The sequence below is a fragment of the Tenrec ecaudatus genome, chromosome 16 (genome assembly GCF_050624435.1).
Source record: "Tenrec ecaudatus isolate mTenEca1 chromosome 16, mTenEca1.hap1, whole genome shotgun sequence".
Classification (NCBI taxonomy): domain Eukaryota; kingdom Metazoa; phylum Chordata; class Mammalia; order Afrosoricida; family Tenrecidae; genus Tenrec; species Tenrec ecaudatus.
The window spans coordinates 64,480,803-64,491,585 of record NC_134545.1 but is presented as its reverse complement, the minus strand read 5'-3'; the positions used below and the strand labels follow the sequence as shown (position 1 = coordinate 64,491,585).

Here is a 10,783-nt window from a genome sequence, read left to right as displayed (position 1 = left end):
CACTGCCAATGAGTCAATGCTGACTCATAGCGACCTTATAAGCCAGACTAGAATGGGCCCTGTGAGTTTCCAAGACTGTAACTCTTTTCAAGAGTAAAAAGCCCAGTGAATTAACTGCGGACCTTGCAGCCCAGTGATAACCACCACTCAGTCACTCTCTGCTGCGGTCAAGATGTGGAGCCTTAGCGACCCTAAGAGTCACTATGACTCAGAATTGCTTCGCTGACAGTTGAGAGAGATGTAGGGCAGGCGGGCTCATTGCTTAAAATTGTCCTCTGTCTCTGATATAACCTGAGTGGTCAGGCTCAACCACAGTAGGGAGTGAAAACCAGGAAGTGAGGAGACAAAGTTATATTTCTTTATAAACTTACAAAGCTGAGACTATTTTGTCAAGTAGATTCAAACCCTGAAACTGTTTGTTATTTAAATGCATTTACAACAACAATCTCCAAAGTACAGGCAATGACACCCTTCAGGATCATAAATGTGCACGTACTTCCAAATTCATGGTTTTCTTTGTGTTCATCCCAGGGGCCTTAAGTGTACCAAATTAATAACTGATCATTAAAACAATAGACCTTCCTAATTTCTCTTAAATACATAAGTATTTGGTTTTTATTCTTTCAGGACATTGAAACCAATTACCGAATATAATCGTGTATAAGCTGAGTTTTTCAGCACATTTTTAATGCAGTTTTGTGGTAAAATTAGCTGCCTCGGCTGATATTCGGGTCAGCTTATGCTCGAGTATATAGGGTATGTTATGTGTGCCCGAAGTATCTTCAGAAAGTTGATAGAAGTCAACTGCAATATAATTAGCAAATGTCTGCAGAATAATTTTTTTACAGTGGCAAATGATCATACACAAAAGTCCAATGGCACAAAAATAGAAAAAGATACATGTACTATTACAGGATTTCCAACACCTGGCGCAGGAGATAGAAGTTATTGTCCTAATCTACCTAGTAGATGAACTTTTCTTCCACACCACAGTGGCTAGGAGTACCTTGATCTACGCATAAAAGTCTAAATTCATTTATCTGAAACAGCTCTGGTTTCTGCTCAGTCATCCAAGTTCTACTGCATACCCTGCCCCCAGGGAACTTTTGCAAATATTGTTCCTCAGAGTGTGGCCTACAGGCCCACACCAGCCAAGACCCCATCTACACCTAGAGTCAGAATCTGTATTCTAACAAAACTCCCCCATCATTACTTTACACCTTAAAGATGGAAAAGCAAGGGTTTATAAGACTTTTCCACTTTGGTGGCATAGTGGTTATGGGTTGGTCTGCAATCTGCAAGGTCGGTGGTACAAACCCACCAGCAGCTCCTCAAAGGAAAGACAGGGCTTTCTACTCCTGTAGTTACGGTCTTGTAAACTCACAGAGGCAGTTCTACCCTGTCCTATAAGGCCACTATGAGTCAGTAGTGACTCAACAGCAGTGAGTTTGGGGAGCCCTTCTCTGAGTGTGCTAAGGCCAGCCACCCCCAGAGATCCAGCACCTTACAAGTCATTGTAATTTGGGTTCTACAGTAGTGGGCTTCCCTATTTTCTTTCTTTCATCACTATTTTCTTTAATCATTGTAATGGGCTCATACAATTCTTATCACAATCCATACATACGTCAATTGTGTAAAGCACACTTATACATTCGTTGCCCTCATCATTCTCAAAACACTCGCTTCCCACTTGGGCTCCTGGAATCAGCTCATTTTTTTTCTCCCTCCCTCCCCGCTCCCCCCTCCTTCATGAACCCTTGATAACTTATAAATTATTATTTTATCTTACACTGCCCGATGTCTCCCTTCACTCACCTTTCTGTTGTCCATCCCCCAGGGAGGAAGCTATACGTAGATCCTTATAATCGGCTCTCCCCTTCTACCCCACCTTCATTCCTCCCTCCCGGTATCCCCACTCTCACCACTGGTCCTGAGAGGTTCATCTGTCCTGGATTCCCTGTGCTTCCAGTTCCCATCTGCATCACTCTGCATCATCTGGTCTAACCAGGTTTGTAAGGTCGAACTGGGATCATGACAGTAACGAGAACAAGGAAAAACTATTTCACATACTATTGCCCTTCCTCCTAATGTACCACATAGTAGAGGCATAAGAGGGACTGAAAACCTCCTTCTGGAGCATGTATTAGAACTTCAATTCTGAGCACCCGGTTTGCGAACAACTGAGTTAGTGGTGGTGTTAGGTGTCGGGGTCAAAACCTGTTCGGTAATCTTCTGTACAACAGAATTGAACGTGGACTGCTCTTAAACCCATTGTTACTGCCACTGTTAATCCGTTGTGTTCAGTCCTTTGTTTTCACTGTTCCCCAGTTTACCAAGTATGGTTTCCTATTCCTGTCACTGGTAGCTACTTAGAAAATGCCAAGTGTGCCATACTGGTTACATGTTGGGCTGCCAACTGCAATGTGAAACTACCATCCGCTAGGTGAGGGGAAAATGGGGTTTTCTTTCCCCGTGGAGCTACCATCTCAGAAACCCACAGGGGCAGTTCTACCCTCTTTTATACAGTCACTATCAGCATCAACTCCATGGCAGTGAATAGTTTATGTGCATAAAACAAAGTTTCACCAAACTTGCTTTTAATGACCATGCTAGCTGAACTTCTCCCAAGACAGATGTTTTTCTGGCAGTTCGTGCTTTACAGTGAGCGCCCTAAATCCAGTTTTGAGTTTCCACAGATTCGGCCTCCTTTGAATTCTGACCGTTCATGGGGACTGTGAAAAGCTTTCCCCAGATGGAGCAGCTCCAAGTCCCTGAGCCAGTCGGAGGCATAGCCTCATCCTTAAGAATTTTCCTGGTGTGTGTACCCCTGACAGAATCTGGGGTGCAGGATCTCCATGGTCAGTCATGCTTTGGTTGGAGGGCACTAGCAGTCTTTAAAGCTTTTCTGCCCGCAATAGTGTATAGTCTGTTTGCTCCTTCTGTCATGAGCTCATCTGCCATCAACCAAGACTTTGTGAGTTTTCCTTTTTTAAGAAGTCAAGTTTCTGGGAATCTGTGGACAGCAGTAAGAAGGCCTCCTGCTTATAGTCTTCCTCGTCTGCTATGTCTTTATTCTTTTAAAGACTTTAAAATGTGCCCGTATAGTCTTTTTGATTTGGGGATCTGTTTTCTTCTCTAAAACATGCCGTAACTCGATCTGTTTTCTTCTCTAAAACATGCCGTAACTCACATTGCAATGATGCTGCGAACGGCACTCTCTCCTGCCCTCAGAAAGGACCCTCCTCTCTCACATTGCTGCTGAACCTTGTAAGGACCAGTCATAGCCCAATACTTTATCCCACAGTTGCTACTGGTTTTCCCCGCCAGACAGGATGTATCTTGAGATTCAGGATCAACCATATTAGCTCTTTAAAATCTCCTAGTCCTGGGTAAAGAGGTATTCTGGTGGCAGAGTGCTTACGCATTGGGTTGCAAGCCACAAGAAAGTACATTTTTCCCTCGGAGTAAACTTTTCCAAGGAGAATGATGATGACATAGAAAAAAAAATATTTTTATCAGAGCGTTCACACACTTTATCATCCCAATGTGTATGCTTCTTTGCACCAATATCTCATCTTTGTACCCCTAGGGTTCCTACAGCTTCTGGCAATTAAGGAAGCTGTTGAACGCATAACATTTTCAAACAATGATGAGACGCGCTATGACAAATGAGAAGAGCTCCAATGGAAAACATTTTAATAGGCTGTCAAATATACAGTCATTAGAATATCTAAATATCACTTAAGTTATAAAAATTGGTATGTCACATTAGATAATTCTATAAAACAAAAACACAAATCACATATCAACAGTAGCCTCGGCAGTCAATAACCCCCTAATAGTACAAATTACACATTAAAAATCAAAGATATTTAGACATTTAAACCAAAGTGACTGAGACCAGACCAAGGACATCCATTCATCAAGTACAAGTTTTCCATTTCTGCACAGTCACTACGAACACAACTGTGGGGGCAACTTCACATGCTTTCTTTGCCTTCCAGTACAATCCCCATAGTAAAGTGTCTTTGTGCACACCATTTCCATTTCCATTCAGGTGCATCATACATATTTCAGACTGTTTACTTCATAGTTAATCTGTTAATATATTAGTGAATAAATACCAGGCCAAAATTTAACTATAGGATGATAATTTTTTAATAAATCTTAAAAATAGTTATCAATTTGTCCATTCACATGAGTACTATGTTCTTATCAGGTCTTTGAAAGTAGTGGCACTTTAAACATTTAACTCAAAAAACATGGAGGTCCCAAACTTCATAAAATGCTTAAAAACAAGCATTTTAAGGAGCGATAAAAACTACTCTATACATCAAAAAGTAATTTCTTATTCAATGCCAAATTTTAAATTCCAGTGATTTGAAGATTGGGGGTTCAAATATTGGTATGAAATTATAAAATTCAATTAAAAAGTGTAGGAATTTGCTTGCAAATATGTCACAGGATGCTTGTCAAATTAATGTTGTGTTAAACACTACTGTAAATGGAGTGTAAGTAAACACACCTTTACTGGCAAGAAAAGTGAAATCTTAAGGCCTTTATATATGCTATCTGTAATTTATTACCAAAAACCAGACATCAAATATAGGTTACAGTGCTGGAAAATATTATTCTTACCCTAACACAGTTACTTGCTTCATCGCAACTCAATACTTACTATTTTAACTTCGTATAACTTTGAGTTGCTGTTAAATGTCTTTCTTCCTGTATATATTTTGAGTCCCCATCCCATCTAGAAAAGAATGGAAATGGTCAGGGACTTGTCTGATTGGGTCTAAAATCGTGTGGCACGTGGTAGACATCCAGGAAGCATTGTTTAATAAAGTAAGAAATAAGGCCTGCAAAGATAACTCTCATGGCATTAATATACAAGTGCTACTTCTTCAGATGCCAAAACTGACAGTTTTTAAGAAAGAAACTGAGCTCTCCTAGCTTATGAAACAACACACTATCCAGACAACTAAAAAGGACAAGTGAGGCTAAAAATATATCAAATCAGGGTTGAAAGCACTGGATAAGAAATATTATGAAGTATTATAAAATTACAAAGCAAATCAGGTTTTAAGATAACAAATGCCAAACTGTTTAGATAAAATGGTATCAAAATGTTGACCTTTAAAAAAAAAGGACACAATTTCTATTAACTCCAAAACCAAAATTACCACCATTCATGGCCATCAAGTCAGCTCCGACTTGTAACTGCACAACTACAGCTCTCACTGCTTTACCGTCCTTCTATACCGATTCCTGGACCGCTCCAAAGGCTAGGACCAAACGCATGGTCAGCTCCATGAAGTAATAGAATTGTAGTAGAAAAAGCTCTAGAATTTAATGTCTGTCTCTTTAATTGTTATAAACTTGAAAAATACTTCATGAGAGGTGATATGAAGAACACCATTGTGGAAATCATGAGACAAAATTATACTCAATCAAATTAAAAAAAAAATTCTTACTCAGTGGAACATAGCCAATTGTAGTGTAGAGTCATAAAGAGGACAATCTTTCCAGACACCCAGAGAATGCATACTGAGTTACAAAGACCACACGCTCCGTGGTAAGAGTCACTCGATACACACATGCTTATACATGTTTCTTAAAAAACTACTTGGATAAAATAGTTACCATTTTGTCATTGATTTTTAATTCATTTGAATCTATGCAACAATTGTCATCCGTAATAAAATATCAATTAATGTACTTTATTATAAAACTATCATACAATTTAACTTTTTTACTCATGTATTAGTCATTATTCACAACTCCTCAAAGTTCTTTCGTGAGCAAATTCCACAAGAAATACACTAAAATAATGCTGTCCTGGGTGAGGGGACATATGATTATCTTATTAACCCAGGATTATCTCCATATTAAATAATTACACATCCAAATAAGATTAAATAGTGATTATTCATTCCATAGTGGTAAATTTCAGCATATTAAATGACTAGATAGTAAAAGAGTCATGTCAGTTACATAAATACTTATTCTGTCACACAGAAGCTTACTTCCCCTCCCAGCCAGAGTCGATTCTGACTCACAGCAACCATTTGAGAGAACTGCCCCATAAGTTTCTGAGGCTATCAATCTTCTAAAACAAAAATGGGCCTTGGATAACAGTGATATAAAATGTAAACAAACAGAATTAAATGTCAATACCTTCCCTGAAAAGCAGAACAAGAGAAGCAAGCACTTCCTGTAGTAAAACAAAGTAAGAACACGATCTACTAAAGTCACCAATGTAAGACATTGACGTCACAAATGCATACTTCTCAACACGAATAATGAAAATCTTTATTCAGTTGATTCAGACTTTATTGAGCTAAAATGTGCAAAAACAATCTGGTAATACTTAAGCTTATTAAATTCACTGTACATAGGCTGATGCTAACTCATAAATTGAAAAAAGCCTCCTGTCTTAAATTCAAAGTGGTATTTAATTATCTGAGTTTAAGATTTATTGAACAACTTCCCAAATAGCCACAAAGCTCCATATTGTAGGAGAAAAAAAAAATATGAATAAATTTTCTGACATTGTTTTAAAATTAATCTCCACAAAAAAAGCTACAGCCAATAATTGCTTAGGTAGTAGAGACACTGAATTCTCTATGGAAAACGCCATCAAATTTTGCTATGAAAAATTGCATATGAATTTTTAGTTATGTATATCAGATTTAATAGGTTTACCAAAACTACAATTTATTGAGTATTTGGTAGAACTGTTTGGAAGCAGGTATTTTCAAAGTATCCTCAGGGGAGAGGTGGGAAGATAAACATAAATTTGGGGTACTTTCTCCCATACGACAAACCAGCCATTTGGATTTAAAGGTTTAATTTGTAAATTATTGAGGGGCAAGGGTATTTAAACAATTCACAACTTTAAACCTCTTCCAGGAAAATGGCAAAATTCTTCAGCAATGCAGAAGTGTTATTAGTGAATCGAAATGCCCATAGCGGGAACATAAATATCAAACATATTTGTAAATTTAATTTCCAAGAATTACATTTTTTAATTAAAAATACCTCTTTTGTGAATTGATAAGTATGAAACCCAGATAATACTTAAAAATCTAGCTTTCTTTTGCAGGAAAAGTAGCATTGCCCTCCATAAAATTAGTAAATTATAATGTTTCCATTGAACGTGATATAAAACTGTTTTGAGGAAGAGTGGGCGAGAAGATGAATTTAGGTGTGTATCGAACTCTATATCATGTACCAATAAACATATGAGTATTTTTAGTAATGCATTACTAGATGTCCTTCGAAGAATTCTGAGAAACACTATTTTTAGCAACATGTTTATATTACTGCTTAAATGGAAATATAACATTTGAATTAAAAAAAAAAAGCCAGCTCTCAGAAGTTGTTTAAAGGAGAAATAAGACAAATCTTCAATTATCCACCCTCTGAGGCTACAGCTATGAGGAAAAGGGATGCTGTGGCCAATGAGACCCCTTGTACCTTGGTAAGTCCAATTTTTCCATAAATGAAAGATTTTTTAAGATAAATATTTTTGTTCCTTGTAAATCACTTCTCTCTTCTCCTATCTCTGGCAAGAATTTGTCACTGTTGTTTCTTTCACATTGCTGTTGTGCTTTTTCCTGAAAGTGTACTATTTTTGAAACATTATGTCTGCATACCTAAAAATTAAAGGGAAAAATCTGCTTTTGAAATACAAACAATTCTAAATCCACCAAGAAGCACCATTTGATATGCTGGTCTGAACTTTTAATAGAGAACCTAAACAGTGCGCATTTCTGAAGTACATTTTCTCCAGTTTTAATAACATCATACATAGCGATACTGAGGGCATCCACCTGTGCTTGCTAGAGTTCCGTAGGGGTCCTAGTGATGGGAGTTTCATATGGCTCACTGTCAGAGTGGGGTGGACAGAGATTTCATGATAAATTTGCTACAGAAGGTTAACTAAACTCTTAATGACTGAAAAATGGTTTACATTTTGCTTGAGCAAAATAGATCATTAAAAGCCATGTACCACCACGGTCCCTGCTTAACATTCCTAAGTTTCCTTATTCTTCATAGTTTTCTAATGAACAAATATTTTCCTGAGTAAGATTATAAAAAAGTTAACCCTTCTACCAAAAGTATAAAGACAAATATAATGTAGACTCACAATACAAATTTTTTTACATAGTATTACAAGTACAGGGATATTGACCACTGTTCCCTTGTGACCGCCTACCGCTTCCAAAGATTGCATCAAAGGACTCAATGGTCTAAAATACTTCGCAGCACAGTAACTAAATGCTGGAGCCCATGAACATACCCCTCATCTTTTGTGTTGCTAGGGAACACATGAGCAAAATCTATCATTCGCACTTCTACTTCTGCAACCTCTTGGCAACCTGTGGGAAGGTGGTAGAAAACTTGTTCCAGTTTGGAAAGCACATTTCCATTTAAATGTTCCTGGGGCGTGCTTTTCCACCCATTGTCTTGCTCCAGATTTTCAACCTTCAATGAAGCCTGACTGTGATGCTTTCTTGAATATATTTTCCTGTGACGAGCATACATTTTGGATAAACTTTTGCCTACTGAAGCCTCGATTTTTCCATTCATTGTTGAACTCAACACGTGGAAGTTATTATTGTATCCCAAGACTTCTGTATCTGACAGTTGTCCTTTGGACAAAAGCTTTTCCGCCAAAGTTCTGTCATTCGATTTTGTAGTGGTTGGCTGAGATGAACCTTCATAAACAAACAGTAATGAACTTGCATAAAAATTAAGCTGCTCCTGGTTTTCAAACCACTGCAGAATTTCCTCAATCTTCTGAATACTGGCAGCAATAGCATCTTTTCTTAAGCAGAATCCATTATGGAAAAACTTGGAGACTCCTACAAAAAGGAACATTTTAGGATTACAATAAATATAAGATTTCATTCATTTAGGAAATTAATGCATTAACATCACAAATTTTCAATCCCTTTCCCCTCCTCTGTCATTCTTTTAATTGTACAAATAAGAATTCTAGGCATAAACAGAAATTTGGATGTGAACCTAGTTTTCAGTGAAGATGACCATATTAAATTACATTTAAATGACACTCATATAAAGTGAAGTAACTCTTCATTTAAACAAAAACAAAAAATTCATTACACATAGTCTAGTAGTTTAGCTCTATATGTACAGTTAAGGATTGTAACGTCACGATTTGGTTCAATTGCTATTGTAGGAATTTTATAGTAAAGAATATCCGTTTGCGACAATCACATTCAAGAAGTGATCTACCTCATCCTGGCACGAAGGTAAAATGACACAGTCACTGGTGAGAACAGTTTGGCATTTCTCACAAAGTTGGACACAGAACTACCTGTCTAAAGCAGCATTTTCAGTCTTAGGAATATACACAGAAGTAAGAGAATAAACACAAACAGAAAGTCTCTAACGATGTCACTGTAGCAAAAAGTGGAAACAATCAAAATATTTATTAAAAGATGAATGGATAAACAAAATTTGCCAAACAGACACAATGAAATACTACTCAGTATTAAAAGACAACTAAAGTCTTGATGCATGCCACAAGATGGGTGATCTCACTTATATGAAATAAGCTAATGCGCAGAAATCAAAGATTACTAATGACTACCAGGAGAGGGAAGGAGAGGAGAGAGTGAAGTTTGTGGTTAGGGGACACTGTTTTATGTGAATGGTGGTAGAGCCATTTGGAAAATGAAAGCACGATGGATGGAAAACTTGAAGAATGTAATCAATGATACTGAAATGTGTATGTTGAAATTGTTCATGTGGTAAATGTCTTGTTATGAATATTCACAACATAACCAGGAACTAATTTAAAGCCCATGATGAAATTATAAGGATATTTAACGGTAGCAGCCAGTCCTTCTCATAATTTCAAACAGCACTAATTTGTATCTGTTCTCAGTAATTTTAACTAAATCACTTTTTTTTTCACCCAAAGAAGTTCAGCTCTCTTCTAAGATTCAGCACTACGCTCAGAGCTAAATGTCTTACTCAAGTTGAGACTTTTAAATGTTTTCACATACCATATTATTAGGCATCTTTTAAAGTTATTTATCATTATTTAATCATATCTGTAAATTTAGGTTATATATAATTTAAATTTTTGTTATTAGTAGCCACCTCCCCAATACAGAATAGCACGTTTAAAAAAAAATGTTTTCAGATCAAACCAAGTTGTTAGCCCGGCAAAGTATTTTAATAAATTGGCAAACTAAATATTATGTTGCTATTGGTTAACTGGTTTGTCACCAGGTGCTTATCTGGTGATGTTAATTCATATAGCACATCTATCTGCACAAGACAGGCCTGGTGAACAACTTCTAGAAAGATTCCAACCCAGAAAGCCCTAGGGAGCAGTGAGCACTCTGTCATACGTGGGGTTTGTTGCGAGCTGGGAGCCAACTTGACAGGAGCTAGGCAACACAACAAGTTTTAACAAGGCAAACGCGAATTGTTAAGGTGACAAATATGAGTATTTGCTTGTTACACATAAAATGAAAATTCTCCAAATCTTTTGCAGTACATATAAGCTAAGCCAGAGCTAAGATTAAACTTAGTTCCCCATCTAAACTAAAGCTAAGATTAAACTTCTAACTTCTAATACAATATTATCTCCAGGAAATTCCTTTTAGTTTTGAAATTCTTTTTAAGACATTTTTAGAAGTGTAGATATTAACAGACGTTAAATCTGTTAATACCACTTGCTTGTTCATTATGTCGCTCCAAATGCTTATGATATAGAGCTCAACTAAAATGGAAATTTTCA

At 37.0% G+C, this 10,783-nt stretch overlaps 1 protein-coding gene across 1 annotated transcript in view; it reads right to left on the bottom strand.

The window, feature by feature from the left end:
• Window positions 1-3,707: 3,707 nt before the first annotated feature.
• The window catches only part of IPMK (inositol polyphosphate multikinase), a 46,029-nt gene continuing 38,953 nt past the window's right edge, over window positions 3,708-10,783 (bottom strand). Inside the window, exon 6 of the mRNA XM_075534060.1 lies at window positions 3,708-8,870. Coding sequence (XP_075390175.1) covers window positions 8,248-8,870 — 623 coding nt within the window. The 3' untranslated portion in view covers window positions 3,708-8,247. The remainder of the gene's footprint in view (window positions 8,871-10,783) is intronic.